Below are 19793 nucleotides of genomic sequence, written 5' to 3'. Positions count from 1 at the left end.
CATCATGCCGGCTTCGTAAACCTGCCAGGGTTTCCCAGGATCCCGTCTGGAAAGCACATGGCTCTGTGCGCACCGCAGGCGTTTTCACAAATGACAGTTAACTGTTTGCTGTCTAAAGCTCGATGCTGCCGTCGGAGCTTCCCATGTCTCTTCCCTACTAACTATCTGTTGGCAGTTCTCATTTCACGTTGTGCATGCTTCTCCGAGTCACCACAGTCCCCTCAGGCCTGCAGGGCTGCAGCGACTCCTGGCCAGGTCGCCCCCCCGCAAAACCCCTCCTTTCCTTCCCACCCTGAATCCACCCAACACACGCCGAAAACCCCTGCTTTAAAAAAACACCATGTGTTTGTAACTGCCTCGCTCAGGATCCTCTAACGTCTTCCCACTGCTCATCGCACCATGCTCAAACTCCTCAGCTGGGTTTTTTAAAATTCTTCACATAATTTGGCTCCAACCCTCTGAGGAAATTTCCCAGTGACTCCGCAGCACAACCCTGTGCTCCGGGTCAGTCTCCTCGGGGCCTTCCAGACAAGCCTGCGGTGCTTCTCCCAGCCCGCACTGCCCTGCCCCATATAAGATACAGATCCTCCTCTGTTTACAAGGCCTGGCTCCCATAAAGCCCTCTCCTTGTGGCCTTTTCCATCTTGATCTCTACTTATCCTCATTTGCCATTACTTTTCTGGAACACTGATCCCAAATGCAAAGACCGAGGGGGGCCAAGCCGTTGGTATCATTGAGTGGTTGTGGCACATGCTTCATTTAATGGAACAGCTGCCCGATGTGGCCCTAAGGAAAGTGCAGGCCAGCTGTTGCAAGAGTTCCCAAGTGATCTTCAAGAGAAAATCTGTTTTGTTTTTTAATTGAAATCTCCTAATTTTTAAATGTTGGAAGTTAATTTAAGATCTTTAAAAACAGTTGTATGCCAAGCAAAATAGGTCATCAGGGCTGGGTACAGCCCGAGTCTATATGGTTTTGTCCCCTGTGCTTTATAGTTTGTCCACCTCCTAGATTAGGACTTAATTATCTATCTGACTGTTTGATTTGTTTTATTTCTGTCTTCGCAACCAAAATATCCACTTCAGCAGTCCCGCCTAACTCATTTTGAGCATACGTTGCTGACTCTGACACAGTGTTAGCAATGAACAGTAATCACTTAGCTGACTCATTGAAGAAATATTTAATGAGCTTATGTGGTATGTAATGCACAAGACTTCACAATTTATGTTTCCCAGTCCCATTCATTGTGTTGCAAATATTTCATGGAAATGTGCAGTGTTTTTGTGATGGCTCTGTGTCTGATTCCCATATTTATCATCCATTTTTTTGTCCCAGTTTGTTGGTTAGTCACCCTGTGGTACAAAGCTAGACTTTTCTGCAGAAAGAGGAACAAACTGTGTTACTTTTACACATTATTAATGAAACCTACCGTTGGATGACATATGAAACATCTTTAGATTATCTGTGGATGATCCTAGCGCCTGGCACATATTAAAGTGAACAAATCACACTATTTATTCTTGTGCAGCCAAGAAACATGTGAGTCTACAGTTATGCCTGAATTGTCTGTTTATATCAAGATTATCCTACCCTACCATAGGAAATGTATGTGATTATAAGTCTGAAATAATTCTTATAGTGCATATCTAAGAATCATTTTGTACATTTTGTACATTTTCACAGGGCAAAGTCTGGAAACTCACTGTTCTTGGTTTATACACCACATACTTTCACATTGTAACTTCCCATCTAATTGCCGTGATATCATCTCAGCAGCGAGCAGAGGGAGATATTTCACCCTGAACAGTTACCATTAGACATGAGTAGTTCTTTTTGACTCATATGACTTGGGACTGAAAAGGGAAACATATTTGACACACATGGGCACCATTGTAACTATGCAAACAGGATTGTTGTTCTCAACCAAAACGCCACACAGCAATATATTAAGGCTTCGGGTCAGCTCTGCTAGAACCTCCGACGTGGGGAGGTGAAAAGCGAAACCACTGAAGTAATTGTGTCCTTTCCCTTGTCACCTGTGGCCTCAGCCCCCGACAGCATTTTGTCACGGTGATGTGACAAACATCAGGACATTGCACAGACCCAGACCTTCTCTTTTTGTGGTTTGCTGCAGGTACTCAGCGTGCCAATGCCCGCGCGCCAGCCCCTTACAAGCGAGACTTTGAAGCCAAACTAAGGAACTTTTACAGGAAGTTAGAGACGAAAGGATATGGACAAGGTCCAGGGAAATTAAAGTAAGTCAAAATACAGACCTCAGGACTGGGTGACGATGAGGAGATGGGATGCAGTCGGGAACATAGAAAACGGATTGTAATTTGGGATCACAGCCTTTGTTTTAGCCGGTGTAATTATTGTGGCATGTGGCAATTACAGGCTCATCTATGACAGAGTTCTGGATTAAGCACCATTCAGCTTAAGGTTTTAAAACAAACACCACGTTCCCTGTAAAAATATAGGCAAAATAAAAAGCTAATTTGTTTCTCCTGAAAAGTGCCTCTCTGTTCACTTACAGTGTTATTTGTTAGATAAAAGGCTGGTACGGTGTCCTCTACGGCACATCACTGTCTCCTGACCTGACCTGAGTGTGGGAACACTGCTCAGCTCTGTTTTATTCTGTGGAATAAGCTTCACTTGTCCAAAGAAATATGTCATGACTATTGTTTCTGCCTTTCTTTACCCAACTTTAATGAGGAAATTTAAACATCATCATGTTATCTGGCCTAGAATTATTTTCATTCCCTACTTACCTATCCTTCTTATATCCCCACCTCACCCCTGCCTCATGTACCCACTAGAGATCCCTGTGCCCCCTGAGAGAATTCAGGGGAGGAAGGGTCTCCACAGCCACACTGCCATGACGCTGGGGGTCTGCGAAGAGGTCCAGGAGTGGTCCCACCGCTCCCCAGCTCACAGCCCCGCAGAGGGGCTGGCTCAAGTGTATTCTCAGGTCCCAGTTTCCTTACCCTTCAACACACTTCGGCCTGCCCAAACACCCCACCTCTCCGAGCTTTGCCTTTCTCACCCTTCACTTAAGAAGGTCTGGAGGGGCGCCTGGGTGGCTCAGTCGGTTAAACGTCTGACTCTTCATTTCAGCTCAGGGCTTGATCCTCAGGGTCATGAGTCCAAACCCCACACTGAGCTCCATGCCTAGCAGGGCGACTACTTAAAAACAAACAAAAAAGGAATCAGAAGCTCAGCTTTCCCTGTGTCCAGTCTCCCTCTCATTTCCCTTTCCATGACTATTTGTACTGAAGGCAAATTTTATCCGCTTCAGGATGACTTTCATTATGATCATCACAAGTGATTAATGGGCCACAAGTATCATTCATTTGTAGCTGTCACTTGGGGAATCTCAGACTCACTTAATTTAAAATTAAATTAAGCACAGGCATAAAACCTGACTGCCTTGGAGAACATGGGGAGGTTTGGTTTGTTGTTTTTTCTTTTTTTTCCCCTCTCCTGGTTCACACAGTCATCTCTGTGCATACTTAGTAATTGAATTCCTTGTCTAGGTGCATTCACGCTTAAAACATGACCTCATCGGGTTGTCCTTCCTTAGTAAACAAAAGTTTTGTGTTTGTATTGTTTTAAAATCATCTTCCTTCTGGGATAAATTGATTTGACCATTCAGAAAGAGCTCGGGACTTGTTTTTATATGTTGTAGGTGGGGTGCTTTGCTTACCAACAATTCACTTAATGTAATTTTTGCTTCTACTGTTAAGAGTTCAAGACAAATACGCATTATTGCAGCCAGAAATGTATTAAGTCACTCCCCTTTCCCCTGGTTAACTATGGTAAATGAGAAGGGAATCAAAAAAAGTGCCCAGTTCTAGAAAGATAAGGATTAGGAAATAATCTGTTTTTCACATTGTCTTTTTATGGACAGGTTAATTATCAGAAGAGATCACTTACTGGAAGATGCTTTTAATCAGATCATGGGCTACTCCAGAAAAGACTTGCAGAGAAATAAGCTATACGTCACATTTGTCGGGGAGGAAGGGTGAGTAGAACAGAGAAGTGGCATGTGGAGCACGGGCTGGGCTGCGGAGGGCTGTGTCACCACATGGTCATGGTCACTGTGGCTGCCTGAGACAGGAAACCATGCTGGCAGGAAATGCCATTCTCAGACACATAAACCTCTCAGCTTTTTTTCTTCTTTTCTTTCTTTCTTTTTTCTTTTCCTTTTTTATTTTTTTTTAATGGCTTTCTCTGTTTTTTAAATCATTTGACAGAGAAATTATTTGGTAAATACTCATAACTATAGATCATTTTTGAGAGCAGAAGTTTGGTTTGGTTTCTTCTCTCTACATCTCCTTCTTAAAGGGAAAAAGTGGGGCGTTGGGGGAAAAAACAAGAGTCGAATTCTAATGTCTGTGATGGTTTTGTCCGTGCTGGGTGTGAGTAGAACAGCCTTCACCTGTTAAATAAGCTCAGTTTTAGAATCAAATTAGAATCCTGCTCTGCTACCAGGAAGCTTCTACAACAGTAATTCCTGGGCCTCGGTTCTTATTTCTCTGTTGCCACTTTTTCTCTTTTTTTGGCGGGGACAGCAACACGCCTACCAAAATAACAACCTGCCCTAGACCAGCACTCTGGCCTTCTGCGAGTCTTCCGTGAGTGTACTCGTGGAGATAAGGGTTCAGGAATGAAGGAGCGAAGAATCCTACACGCTTTTTACTGCGTCCGAATACACACAGCCGTTCCCATATAACACTCGAGAAGGTGACAGCTCTCCTCTTGTCCAGACCCCTCCTCCTTCCTCATTTCAGGTTTGAGTTTCGAGTCTCAGCACCTCCTTCGTAACCCAGCCATCACTAGAGCAATTTTAAAAAGTACCACATGATGGCCTGAACTCGGGTTGTCTTACTGACTCTTAATTTGGATCATTTTAAAGCTACCCTTCTCAGTCCTGCCTCGGAATTAAAGAATATTAGATTATAGACTCTTAGGAGTAACATCCAACAAATCCAGCCGTCCAGCATACGGTTACTTTGAAGGCTCCCAAGTAAAAGTAATTTGCAGGTGCTAATGGAACTAGATAACAGTAAAATCAGGACTCAGATCTGGGCCTTTCATCCGGGACTCTTGGGCCAGCACTGGATAGAGGCAAAACTGTTGAACTCTGGTCTTTCAGAACTTTTTCCTACCCATGGATCTTTTCACTATTCCAGCTGACTGATAACCCCTGCTCTCGTCACATATTACGTGTTCAGTCTCCCAGCTGTGACTAGCTTAAAGTAGAATGTTATATGGGAAAACAGTACTAGGTGACAGAATTGGACAGAAGCTTGCCTGAGACTTGTTTTGATTAGTGAAGGGCCGTAGTGGGCTTCTAGCTTATGCTACTTGGCATAAGATGCAGGTGCACAACTGAAAATGAAGGCAGATGTTTTAAGCCTAGATATAGGTGTGCATGGAATTCCAAATATTTGCTTACATAACCAGTCTCATTTGGATGAGAATACTTTTCCTCCCCCAGAGCTCCAGCTGCTCTCCTTCTTTTTTGGACCATAGTTTGTTGAGATCTTAGAGACGTAAGCAAGAGTCTTTGGAAGCCCTGGTACTTAAGTTTGAATAGAGCAGATGCTTATCATGCTCGATCATCCTAAAGTAGTCGCCCTGTGATCTGGACTGATGGCATCTGTTCCCAGGCTGAGTGTGGTTTGATAGCTCTATCTGCTTGCCACCAATGTCCAGATGTTGCCTGTTTCCATCACCCGTCTCCTAGCTGTAACCCCAGAGGGAAAACAAGAGCGGGGCGCTTTGAATTGTGACCTCAGCCATCAAGAACAGCCATAATCAACCCCCTCTGCTTAAGGCCCTTTGAAGCTGGAGTAATAGGGTCAAGTAGTTTCTGGTCTCATGGCTTTATCATGTCGATATCGTACCTAGAGATTATTAGATTAGACTACACTTTGCTGCTAAGGCATTGAGAATACATAATGCTGTTTTGAAAGAATAAAATAGCACTCTTGCTGAAAAATGGAAACCTCAAAATAATATAAAATTAAGAAGTTATTTTAGACTTTGCCACCTTCTCAAACACATTAATTCCATTGCATTAAAATTAAAGATAATGACATTTCTTTCTGGATTGTAATAAATATCCAAAGTGAAAATCTACTTGCATTTTTCCATGGAACTATAAATGTGGAGTTGGGAGTTTTCTGTCACTTTCCCTTCATTAATTTTAATGCTCCCGAAATGTGTCCCTTTGTAAGTTCTTCATGTCTAGTCCTAGTAATGGGTATTTAAAATATATACACCCAGTGACTAGATCTTGGTTTGTAATATCATTCTTCAATAAAAGGAACTAGTACTCCTTGGGGAAATGACTGATTCTAGGATGGAACAAGAAATATATGAGATGGGGCTTGAAGTGTCTTGTAGTGTCAGAAAGTAAAGAAGTGCTCAAAATTTTCACAATGATGGGGCTATGTCAGAGGGCCTCAAGAGCCAACGGAAAGATCTCCCAACTGTCTGAGCAAGAAAACGATTAAAGTAAGATTGGATTATAATTATAACTCAAAGTATAAGATATCTGTACTAATATAAATATGTGATTAAATAAATAAATGAATAAATAAAGAGTAGACCAGTCTCCTGTGCAGAAGATTTCCAAACAAGTCAGCATAAATCCTCACTCCTTAATTGTGGGTTGCACATAATGACTTTCTTCCAATAGTACAGTTTGGGAAGGGGGAAAAGAAGCAAGTCCAGAAGGGAGACGCCTGACAAACTCTCAGCCGGGTGATCAAGGTTGAAGTCAGCAGTGATACATCATGCTAGGGCCTGGGCCCTTCAGATGATGTGATGAAAATGGCACTTGGCCTCTACAGTTTTTGTCCCCCAAACCCATAATAATAGTCTATTCATGAGAAGAACAACAGGTAAATCCAAAGGAGGGACATCCTCTAAGATAGCTTACTGGTACACCTTCAAACTGTCCCGGTCGTCAAAAACAAGGAAAGTCTGAGAAACTGGCACAGCCAGGAGAAGCCTAAGGAAACAGGACAATTAAATGTAAATATGGTGTTTTGGATGAGATCCTGGTACAGAAAAGGGACATTAGGTATAAAATTTAAGGAAATCTAAATGAAGTATGCGTTTTAGTTAATACCTTAGTGTCTGTTCATTAATTATAACTAAGTTACTATATACGATGTAAGATGTTAATAAGAGGGAAACTGGGTATGACGTATACAAGAATTCTCCATATTATCTTTGTAACTTTTCTGTAAATAAAAAACTATTCTAAAATGAAACATTTACTGAAAGAAAGGATATAGTCAGGATTTGGGGGTGATTTAGGAAATGTTTCCCCGAGCTCTTCTTATTTCCTTATTGGATAGTGAGTGGGTGCCACCAGAGTAATTTTGGGCACGTGTATACTTCCTTCTGCACTTGAGGTCAGTAGAGTTACATATATAGAGAAACAGTTAATTTTGTGAGAAGCCCAAATTCATAGGGGGGGGTGGTGTATCTGTAGAGTAGTGTTTTGTGTTGCTGATGTCAAGTTTATTTTTCTCTATGGGGGATAATACTTTGCAATTCTTATTGGTACTATCTCAGTGATTATATTCCCTACCTGTCATAATCAAGGTCTTTATTTACAATAGAGAAGTTAGGACATAAAGAGAAGGGGATTTATTTTTAAGAAAACTGCATCTGCCCGCACTCCAAGAAAGTATGGATTAGCAGATTCATAGAGACACTTCAGCTCTGCTTTTGGCTGTCTTGTTGCATAGATCTGAAACACACATAAAGATTGTTCTGAAATGGAAGAGCAGAATCAAAAGAGATATGGGAAAATTTATAGTCAGAAATTTACCAGATGACTTACAAATTCCATGTGAGGCAAAATTAATCTCAGAATAGGGGCTCCCAGATGGCTCAGTTGGTTAAGCGACTGCCTTCGGCTCAGGTCATGATCCTGGAGTCCCAGGATCGAGTCCTGCATTGGGCTCCCAGCTCCAGAGGGAGTCTGCTTCTCCCTCTGACCTTCTACCCTCTCAGGCTCTCTTTCACTCTCTTTATTTCAAATAAATAAATAAATAAGGTCCTTTTAAAAAATCAATCTCAGATTATTGGTGAAAGATACATTCACTTTTTAGGATATACATAGAGTTGTAGAGCCTATTACTGGAAGTGTATTAGTTGATAAGTAATTATTATTTTTTGCTAAAATAGTGCTTCATGTTATGCTTGGCTTTTTACAAAAAGCAGACAGTTGCTAAGCAAACTACTGTGATTTAATGTGGTCAGAACTGGAGGTTTTGTTCTGGTCATTACATTTTCCACCCAAGTTAACTTGGTTCTCTGGCCTTGCAAAGTGGGAAGGATGGCAGGTCAGCAGTGGCAGAATGGCTGGAAACTGAGTCATCTTGACAAAATGTGGTGGGAAATTACATGCTGTGGTTGCCTCTCTCTGTTGGGCTTCTGTCTGCCTGGAAATTGCTTCTGTAGGAAGGAGGCCAGTAAAGCACTGCATGTTCTCCAGCATATTATTTTCTTCTGAATTAAAAGCTCTAGTAACTAAAGCTTATGTGGGATCAAGACTTAGCTAGGGGGACTGTTGTGTTCTGATAAGGTGTCTTGGGCCATTAACTTCTCCGTACCCCAAACAGTGAGGACATAATGGCCTGGATAAAGAAAGGATGTTTACACTGTGATTGCCTCGCCTCTTTGTTCCCTCCACGGCCAAATCTGTAAAAGGCACCTTTCTTTAAGAAAGAATGAGTTCATTATACGTAAGGTGCCATCTATTGGCATCAATCGTCTGTCTTGCAAAACCACACTTTGACTAGGGAGGGGAGGTGTGCCATCCCCTCCCCATCTGTTCTTAAACAGATGAGCTCCTTCTGGGATATTTCTCCTGAGACGCCAATCAAAGTCACGAGGAGGATGAGATCTGGAACGTTTGCCTGCATCTCTGCTATGAAATAACCAGCAGCTCTTACATATGACTGGTCTCATCCTTGCTACAAGTTGTTTGGGGTCCTGAGTTTGACCATTTATTCCTCAAAAGTCTATAAAGCTGCAAGTGAAACTTTATGGTCCTCCTTGTTTTCTTCCAAAAAGAGACCTTTGCAGGCTAACCTCAGTAATCCAAACCTTGCCGAAGGGTGCTACCGTATCCAGACTTTGGCTTGACGTCAGCAGGTAACACTTTGTTTGTCATATTAATTGCTTGCAAAATCCCTTACTCACCCAGCAGGCCTCCTTAAGTGGCTCGGGAACTTGGCCTTGCTGCTCTGGATGTCTGACACTGAATCAGAAGATGAGTAGGTAGGCCTCGTGTGCCTGAACCAGCTATTAAGAAAGCAAAGTATTTTCTCTCTTCCAGAAAACTTGTAGGAAACGATGGTGTGACTTCCCAGCGCCTTCCTCTTCTTTCCTTCAGTAGTCGACTTGTGTTGGAATACTTTGCTTTCAGTGGTTTTTGGTTGAAAATACAGAACAGGAGTCTACAACGATAAAATGATTTTAACAAGTATTGGATACTGTGACTGCTTGGGTGCTGGCAGCCCAGCAACGGGATGGTCGCTTAAAATGCTTTATCAGCATTTCCTGGGCTCCGAACTCCACCGCCACCCTAAAGACATCTGTGCTTGTTCCAAAATGCCCTCAGATGCAGCTGTGGTGTGGCTACACACCCGTTGTCTGGAGTTTCTGTACTTCCGGGCCAAGCCTTTGGCTCTGGAACCAACCGAACTGGCCAAACAGGAATGTAGCATACGATCCCGTGATCTGAGTCATATTAACTATTTATGTGGAAGAGGTTCATAAGACATGGTTACAGGGAGCACATGCACGAGGTGCCCTGCCAGGACATGCCTTCCTGAAGTCGGTGGACATATGTAATTTGTAACCCACGACCCGGTCTCAGATATGCACTCTAAGCTTTGGCTTATAATCAGATGAGACTTTAAAAACAGTCTTGGCTTTCCACTGGCTCTGTCAGTGCTGCTAGAGTTTAAAAAAAAAAAAAGAAAAAGGGCAGATAAAAATCTGAGCTGTTAGAGAAGATCCATTTTCTTCCTTGAGGAACTATTATTAACTTTGTTCTCTCTTGGGGGGAAAAAGGGGTTTTATTTTTTAGTTTAAGACTTCAGGGAACGTTCATGTTATCTTCAGCAGAATCAGCTCTTACCATAAAGAACAAATCAGTGAGATCCATCTTTGTTGGTTTAACAGCCATATTATTAGAAGATATGAGCCCTGGAAAGGACAAGAGCAGGCTTTCTAAGTGTAACTCACTGAGTGAATCCTGACACTGTGTGCAAACTGAGTTGTCTTTCAGGGATTGGCATGACCTATTAGTGTCATTGAATCAGTACAGCCCCTGAAGGTGAGCTTGGGCAAAATTATTCTCTCTGCTAGATGTCAAATAACAATGTAAATTATGTTGATTTTCTTTAGAGAGCATCAGAGAGCTCCACTTACGGATTCGGCAACAGATACTGAGCCCCTGTGGTGTATCAGGCTTAAGGACTTGGGATACAGGGGTGCTTGGGTGGCTCAGTCGGTTAAGCATCTGCCTTCAGCTAAGGTCTTGATCCTGGATCCTCTGCTCTGTGGAGAGCCTGCTTCTCCCACTCCCCTGCCTGTACTTTCTCCCTCTCTCTTTCTGTCTTTCAAGTAAATAAATAAAATCTTTAAAAAAAAAAAACAAAACAAAGTACTTGGGATACAGAAATGAGAAAGACACAGCCCCTGCCCTTAGTATGGTTACAGCCTAGATGTGCCAATAGGGGAGGCAGATGCCTAAACAGATTATTATAACACACTCTGATAAGAGCAGTATTACAAAAACACTGAGAACTGAAGCTCAGAGAAAACCTGCTATTTCTAACTGAATGCCACAATTTTAAGCAGCTAAAGACTCATTTACTTATACCTGTTGTTCTTTATAAGAAAGCTGACTCCTAGAACTGGCTCAGGTTTCAGCTGTCTGTGACCCTTATCTGAAAGCCCCTGCAGGCCAGGGACCACTGTGGGCCAGAGTTCCCTCACAGGCTCATACTTAGTAGTTGGACCATTCTTAAGGTTGCACATACCCTAGGATATCGTAGTCGTCGTATTGCCTTGAAGGGGTCTTCACTGCAGAGGAGGGTTTATAGGAAGCCAGGTATTTTAATAAAGTAGCATTTTCCCTCCACTTTCTTCTATCCTGCTTTGGCAAACTTTTTCTGTGAAGGACCAGATAGGAAATATTTTAGACTTTGCAGGCCATACATTTCCTGTTCTACTTCCTCAGTTGTGCCACTAGAGTAGGAGAGTTGCCACGGACAACATGTCAACAAATGGGCATGGCTGCATTTCAATAAAACTTTATTTACAAAGCCAGGGGATGGGCCACATTTGGCCCACAGGCCATAGTTTGCTAACCCCTGCTTCATAAGCAGCATTTTTATCAGTCTTGATGACATTTAAAGTGTACTGACCAGTAGGCTGTAAGGAGTAATGAGCAGTAAACGTGGGGTCAGGAAACCTGTGTTAAGCCCTAGAGTCTCCCTGGCAGCTTTCCTTTGATCCAAGTCTGTGATTTCCTTCAGCCTCAGTCTTCAATAAGATGAGGTGATGGACAAAATGACTTCCAAGATGCCTTTAACTGGCATTCTCTATTTCTGGAAAGACAGGAGTCTGCTGATGAAATTCACCATTAATAGGAAATTTAGAGAGATGTTTTGCATCCAAGGAATCTGGGTAGACTGGAACATGGATAACGTTTCACAAAGTGAAACTCAGTAGAAAGAATTATAGTCTAGTACTTAGGTTCGGAGAAGATACAGACCTGCAGACAGGACAAGAGTGTCTTGGGGTGAAGTGGCACAGGTGAGAGGTTTGGGCTGATGACTGGCTCGTTGTGAGACGACAAAGTGGCTGCCCCAAAAGGCAAGGTAGCTTTAAGCTGCCTTAGCAGAGAAGCGTGCCCAGCAAGAGAAGGTAAGGGCTCCTCCTCAGCTCCGTGCTGACAAGACTCAACCTAGTGTGGTGATCAGTATTAGACACCACCCTTGAGATCAGACTTTCACACCCTGGAGAGTGTCCCGAACAGAGGAACAAGGTGGCAAGGGAATTCCCTGCCCTTCCTGAGAGGAGATTGAAAGACATGGCAGGTTCAGGAGTGGGGGAGGGTGCAGAGACCAGAGATATCAAAATGGCTAAACTTTGAGTTCCTATAGAAAATTACTTTTCAAAAAAATTTTCTGTCTTTACATCTCGGTTAGTACTCAAACTATAGTAGGCACTCAAATATTTGTGGAAAGAACACCTCTAAGTATGTGAAGAACATTCAAGTGGAAGAAACATTCTACTTGATCTTGGTGGTGTCAGTGGCCCGAAGTAGGACTGTGGGAGGAAGCCACAGGCGACTGCCTTGGTCTTGGCATGTGAAGGGGCAGCCGGCATCCTTGTGCTTGGGAAGCAGCCCCCGTGCAGCTTCGGGAGTCCGCAGGGTAATCTTAGCATTGTCTGTCCAAGGCCGGTGGTCACCTGGTAGCTTCGGTTACACTCAGCTGCCTCAAGACAGCACTTCTGTCATGTCACCTGAAGGCCTCTTTGGTCCTGAGAGCGTGCTGTGTGTGCATTTTTCTGCACACATAGGTTTCCTGTCTATACTCATATTTCCCACAGTGCGGTGAGGACTGGAGATGTGTGAGATGATTTGAGCTATTACGCAAACTGACATTTTGAAATATTTACATGTTTCTTTCAATGCGTATTAGAAAAAAATAAAGCCAGCACTTCATAATTTCATAGACAGTATGTAAGTGCAGGCTTCGTTGGAAAAGCAAGTAAATTTAAAGTTGATTTACTGAAAAGTATTAAGTACATAGCAGTACCTATGTATTCCGATATGGCAAAAGTTGAGGAAGTAGAATGTGAATAGTGGAAGTATGCTCTAAGTAAATTTTTTTTTTTAGTTTGACAGAGAGAGAGAGATCACCAGTAGGCAGAGAGGCAGGCAGAGAGAGAGGGAGCAGCAGGCTCCCTGCTGAGCAGAGAGCCCGATGCGGGCCTGGATCCTAAGACCCTGAGATCATGACCCGAGCCAAAGGCAAAGGCTTTAACCCACTGAGCCACCCAGGCTCCCCTCTAAGTAAATTTTATTAAACTCTCAACTAAGACCTATAAAAGCCATTTTATTTTTCTTACTAGTATCCCATCTCTTTCTTCACCTCTAATAAGGCAATTTTTCTCTATTACGCAGTCCCTTCACTGGACAAGACTCAGATGATTTTTCTTTCTTTTTCATTAAAAAAAATATGCAGTAATGCCCCTAGAGAAAATTCCATAAGAGAAAAAAAAAAATACAGTGAACAAAAGAAGTCTTATAAAATCCCACCACCCAGCTTCCCATTGCTTTTGTCCCCCTCCAGCTTTCCCTCCTGTCTTTGAACACCTGTGTCAGTTTGTCATCATGGAATAGATGTACTTGGTATTTTTCACTTTAAATGTAGCATATCAAATCGCTTTATTGCAAACTCCTCTTTGCTGCATGTTTCCTCTCAGCATTGTTGGCCACTTGTCATTCCTCAAAGCTAGCACAACCGTTTCTCATACTTCACTTTGACCCTGATGTCCTTGTGAGTTTAATGGAATTTACACTGTGGTTCAGGTGCTAGAGTTTCAGCCTCTTCTCCAAATACCTTCCTTTAGGAAGTTTTAGACACCCTCATTTTACTTGTCTATAATTTTCCTTGGTGTTTTATAATTTAAAGTTTTTGCTTGAACCCTATCATTCTATTTTTTTTTTTTTTTGCCTCTGATCTTCCTAGGGGGTCTTGTATCTATACTATTCTCTTACCAATTCACAAATGTCTCTTTCTTCCCCCATTTCAGAATGTTTCAGAAATCCATAAGTACTCCATGTCCCATGGATGTAGGTAGCTGATACTCTCTGTATTTAAAGGAATATTTTAAATAAATAAAGTATTCCTAATGTACTCCTATCTCTATTACCTCGTTCCAGACATTGAAAATATGTACCTTTTTTATATATATACATATAAGCAAATGAGTGTCGTATTGTCTGTTCATTATCTGTGTGTAGCTTTAGTTTTTGGGTATGCTTCACGGAAATGTCCATTTCACTATTCTAGGTCAAGACATGGATGAGATCAGGACTCATGATAATTCACTTTATTCTGAATAGTCCAGATATGTGGGCAATTAGAGTTGTAATGAGTGTTCTATAGAAAGTGAGCTCTGGGGGTCCCTGGGTGGCTCAGTTGGTTAAGTGTCCAACTCTTTGATTTCAACTCAGGTCATGATCTCAGATCAAACCCTGATGCGCGGTCTGTCTCAGTGGGAAGTCAGCTTGAGAATCTCTCTCTCCCTCTACTTCTGTTCCTCCCTCTGCTCCTGTACTCTCTTTCTCTCAAATGAATAAATAAATCTTAAAAAAAAAAAAGTTGTTAACACTGAAAAAAATAAAGTTTAAATATCAAAAAAAAAAAGTTGAGCTCTGTAGAAAATGTGCCCAATATATAAAAAAAAATAATAACTATTTATTCTTTTTGTGGATTTTTTTAAAGGCTGGATTACAGTGGACCCTCCAGAGAATTTTTCTTCCTTGTATCCAGAGAACTCTTTAACCCATATTATGGCTTATTTGAATATTCAGCCAATGACACATACACAGTACAAATAAGTCCCATGTCTGCTTTCGTAGACAATCACCATGAATGGTAAGTATTTTTTTCCTCAACACTTTCCTTCAGTTGCTTTCTGTGATATTAGTTTTTATTGGAACCCACAATTCTTTTAACACTTTCCTCCTTGGAGAAAAACCTATTTTCAGTTTTATTTGACACTTACTTTTGTTGTCAAATTTAAATATACAGGCATTCTCCGAGCTAGGATAGATTATATTCCAAAAGACCAATTTCAGGTGAACTGGGTAGAATTCAGAAGATTTTCCCCCTTGGAAGGGAGTTCCAGATGATATTAGGTTCCTGGCAAAATCCCTAGATTCCTCTCTACACTCTTGGGCATCTCTGAATTCTGAGGTAGGATGGGAGAAGGTCCTGTCCCAGAGGTCAGACAGCTTCTGGAGCACCCTTAAGGAAGTGGCCAACCCTGGGGGTGGGGCAGAGCAGCTGGGACACTGGCTGAGGATGGTGATGGTATTCTAGTAGGAGAGAGTAGTGGGTGGAGTGCCCTGGAGGAACTGATGGTAGGAGAGAACCCTGGCAGAAGGACATGGTGTGGAGTCACAGCAGTGACTTACCCTGTTAGCCATTGAAGTTTGTAGCCAGGCATTGCCCCTTTCCTAATTTTTCACACAAAATCATCCAGGAAAACTGGTATAGGATTCCCCTCTGAAGATTGTTTATTCTAAAAATCCCAAATTGTACTCTTTCCAAACATCCTTACATCTTTTTTAGTCCCTGCATTTATACACATTATATATCTTTATAACCCCTCTTTGCTTGCTCCTGCTTGGTTCCACGGAGAGTAACAACAAAAAGAGCGTAAGCAGGACTCATGGGAGAAGCTTCTTTGGGCCAGGAAGGTTAACATCGGTGGGCGGAAGGCGTTGACGTGTAGGACTTAGTCTTTGGAATAACCCCACGCAGCTGCAGTCTGCAGTCCCCTTAACTGAGTCTGTTGCAGTTGCACTAAGTTAGGTGGACAAAGAGAAAAACAAAGCTTCTGGATATTAATCTTAAACTGGCTACCTAATTCTAAAATTACAAATGGACTGTATGAACCTCAACATGGATTTACACTTTTGGAAGACATTTGGACTTTCCTGAGGTAGAAACCGCAGTACTTCTGAAAGAGAAAATAAGGGGACCTCTCAGCAAATCCAGTCATGACCAATATATTTAGTAAAGTTTCCAAAATGATTCAGAGTAGAATTGAGCTTTCAAATTTTAGAGAACCGAATGGCCCATGAGGAAACTCCCCCAGATGTTCACAAGCATAATTCTTGGATGGTGACAATTATCAGCGGGGGTTTGTGAGAGAATAGAGATAGGAACCCTCTCACTCTGAGATGGGGCTTTTCCTCAAAAGGGGATTGCTAGTGGGTTTGTGTTAGGGAAATCCTGCTGATACTCATGCAAACAAGCTAGGAGACATTTCCCCCCACCACACACACACCACTGGTTTCATTCTGTCATCTCTTAAAAGTGGCTTGGGGAAATTTCACAGGCCTGCTCTCGGGGAATCCATGGTGTCCGTGTGGGGTGCTCTATGGTGGATACTGTTGGCATGAGACAGAGATGGAGCAGTATCTCTCTAAATATCAGAGTAAAACAGATTTTTTTCAAGTAGATGTGAATATTGGCCCAAGGGAGACCCAGGTTGCAATGCACTTGAACTCTCAGGGACCTCGTGTAAGCAGACAATCTTAGACAAACTTTCAATGGTTAGAGCTAGACCGCGTTCTGGAAGGTCGGACCACCTAGAAGCTGCTCCCTGACGTGCAAACTGCCCTGTGCTCTTCCTTCACAGGTTCCGCTTCAGCGGGAGGATTCTTGGTCTCGCACTTATACATCAGTATTTGTTGGACGCCTTCTTCACTAGGCCCTTTTATAAAGCTCTTCTCAGAATGTAAGAGAATTTTGATTGCTTGTGTAATTAGCGTGTAAGAATGCAGTATTTCTTTCATTAAAATGAAATATTTTATTTTTTTCTTTTATGGGCTTGTCATTTATGTGCTTAGATTTCTGAAACTAATGCAATTTCAAATATGGTTACTGTGTTTTTCCTGATCTTCTCCTTCTGTCTTGCCCCTAAAGTGTTGGTTTTGCTTTATTCCAGAAAGTTTATTCTCATTTGTTACAACACATGTTTCTTCAAAACAACTGTACTTCAAATACAGTACTGGAATTCCTGTGGTATTAATGCTGATTATTAATAGAATAGTTGTGGGTTAGTCTCGGTGACTCACAAACCCCTATTCTTTATGAGAAGCATTTTATATTTTGCTTTATGCAGACTTCAGCTGCTAAGTTTTCATTCTCCTTTGTTTTGTTTTTGTCTTATTTTTTTGTTGTTTGTTTGTTAGAGGTGGGCTGTCCCATATTTTTCCTGAGACCTCCCTATATGCAGGACAGTAATTTAGTATGGCAGATGAAAATCTAGCATATCCAGAACCTTTTCTTCATCGTTACCACAACGAAAGATTGCAATTATTGTAAAATGTAGAGCAAACATTTCCATCCTATAATCAGTAGTCATTTACAAGGCTGAACAGGAGAAGGCAACTGTCTAATAGCGGAGTAGTAGCTCAAACTTGCAGTGAGGAAGCACAGAATGACTGCTGGGTTCAGGCCAACTCGTTCCCTGACCAAGGTCATGTACCTGCTTTGAAGCCTAGACTTCAAATGAAAACAAAGTATTTCTAATGGGTTCTTAAGAGGGTCAGTAGGAAGACCTTTTGCTTTCCTCCCCTTTGGCATCTGGGCAGATGAAACCCTGGGTAACTGGGCACTGTCCATCTGCCTCTCTGGTTCCCCCCATCCCATTTTGCCTCTTCCCATGTCACTGCCTTCTCTCATCTTCTCATATATGTTTCCTGAAAGAGTAGTCTGTGTGATGTGCCCTCAACACACTTTGGCCTGGCTTCTTTCCCACCGGTAACCTATAGAAGCTTTTAAAATTTTTTTTTTAAAGATGTTATTTTTATTTATTTGACACAAAGAGAGAGCACAAGCTGGGGGAGCATCAGGCAGAGGGAAGGGGGAAGTAGACTCCCTACTGAGCAAGGAGCCCGATGTGGGATGCGGGCTTCAATCCCAGGATCCTGAGATCATGACCTGAGCCAAAGGCTGTTGCTAACCAACTGAGCCACCCAGGCGCCCCCCGTAGAAGCTTCTGAAGAATGTCTTTCAGTCTCTGTCTTACTGGACCACTCTGCTGCTTCTGCTGTTGTTGAACACCCCCCACCCCAACCCCATACACTTACTCTGTCTTTCCTCCACTGGTGTCCCTGAAAATGTGCCTTCTCCTCTGGGCCTCATCATAGTTCACGGTGCCAGTATTCTCAGGTGACTGGTTGGAAATCAGGAGTCACCCTCAGACAGAGGTGGCAAGTATGCAGCACCTACTCTACTCTTCCCTACCTCCCACTCCATTGCTTTGGTGTAGTTCACAAATGGTTTATGGTCCTTTTTCCCACTGAACTCGTTGTGGCCTCAGGGAGTTCTTCAATTTACAGCCCTCAAGACTCGCAATTAATCAGAGTTGGCTTGCAACATGAGTTCATTCGCCACCCCTATTTTGATATCCTTCTTTATGCTCCCCAGTAAAACCATTTACTAATGCACACGTTTACCTCCTAAGTAAGTCTTAAATGCATCTTCTCCTGTCTACCCTTAATAGCTGTGCCCGAAATATAAAACTCTTGTTTTATTTTAGCCAGATTACCATACTGGTCTACTAATTGTCTCCACCATCTAATAACCACTCTACTAACATATTAAGTAATTCTCTGTACTGTGACTTCCAGATAGAACAATTCAGAATCACATCTCACATCTGATCATGTCATTTCCTGTCCTAAAACCTGTTGGTAATTCTGAAGCACCAAGATCCTTAAAATGATATTCAAAGCCTGGTCCCAGCGACCTTCCCAGCCTTCTCCGGACATTCTGTCTTGTGGTTAACACTTGGGTCCTCCCAGTACGCTTGAGTGTTCTCCATACTCCATGCCCTCGTGCTTGGTTCGTGTTTGTCTCTCCTTCTCCCTCTTTCTGTCTGCCCTTCTTCCTCTACTCCCTTTCACCTCTCTGGCTTTTAAAGAGCCTACAAATTTTGATGTGGGTATTATCTACCCCAGAAGGGTTTTCCTGAATCTCCAGTTGAAGTAAATGTTCTGCATTCTTGCTGTGAGAGCTCCCTGTAGCTACCTTATCCGGGTTTTTTTAAGTGGAGTGTAACATACATATAAAAATACACACACATTATAAGTGTTACCCACCCTCGGCAATCACCATCACCTTATATTAATTTACCTTCTTGTGCGCCTGTCTCTCCAATTGGACCATGAGCTCCTTGAGGGCAGTAACTGTCAAGTAGCTGTTATGATGTCTGGCACATCCTTGATGCCTAATAAATGTTTAGGTGGAACCAAGCAAAATGGTCTTTGAAATTAGGCTGATGGGAGGAAATTTCAAAACAAAGCAAAAAATCAAAGCAAAACAAAGCCAATCAATTGTTACCACTTTAAAATAAGGCCATAAAATAATAATTCCACCTCTCTCCGTGTAGAAAAAAGAGAAGTATTGAAAACCATTATAATTGTAGAGAGATTCTGTGGCTTGCTGTTTTCAGAAACACAGAAAGAATAAGGACCATAGAGAAAAAGGGGACTCATGTGAATGTGGATCACAGAATCTAGTCCTTGAGAAAAAATAACAAAGTTAAAGTACAGCATAGGAACATACAAAAAATTTCGGATTCGGAGAACAATGTTTTAAGGTAGGATAACATAGCCAAACGAATCTGGGACTCAAGTTGTCAGCCAGAGTTCTAGTTCCTGCTCTGGCGTGAATCATGGATGACTGGACAAATGGCAGACACTCTTTGCACCCCAGTGCTGTGTCTGTAAAAGAAAGGATAGGCTGGTTGATTTAAGGCATTTTATATATCCAGATGTTTAAATCTTATACCAGATTTCTGAATTATTTAGCTAGTCTGGTTACTGAATTTGACTAAGAACGTTGCCGAAATCACCATTCATTTAGTTGATCTTGTTCTTGCCTTTAATTCTTGGTATCTCTCCTTGTGTCTTTGGCATTTGGCTGATAGTCACA

The 19793-nt window shown here is 42.2% G+C and overlaps 1 protein-coding gene across 3 annotated transcripts in view; it reads left to right on the top strand.

Annotated features, from left to right (window-relative positions):
- The window catches only part of HECW2 (HECT, C2 and WW domain containing E3 ubiquitin protein ligase 2), a 363970-nt gene that overhangs the window by 318403 nt on the left and 25774 nt on the right, over positions 1-19793 (top strand). For all 3 annotated transcript variants that reach the window (XM_047720962.1, XM_047720963.1, XM_047720964.1), the window contains 4 exons: positions 2132-2252; positions 3905-4018; positions 14562-14714; positions 16489-16587. In XM_047720962.1, the coding sequence (XP_047576918.1) occupies positions 2132-2252; positions 3905-4018; positions 14562-14714; positions 16489-16587 (487 nt within the window). The remainder of the gene's footprint in view (positions 1-2131; positions 2253-3904; positions 4019-14561; positions 14715-16488; positions 16588-19793) is intronic.

Source organism: Lutra lutra, chromosome 3 (genome assembly GCF_902655055.1).
Source record: "Lutra lutra chromosome 3, mLutLut1.2, whole genome shotgun sequence".
Taxonomy (NCBI): domain Eukaryota; kingdom Metazoa; phylum Chordata; class Mammalia; order Carnivora; family Mustelidae; genus Lutra; species Lutra lutra.
This window is presented reverse-complemented; position numbering and strand designations above follow the sequence as displayed.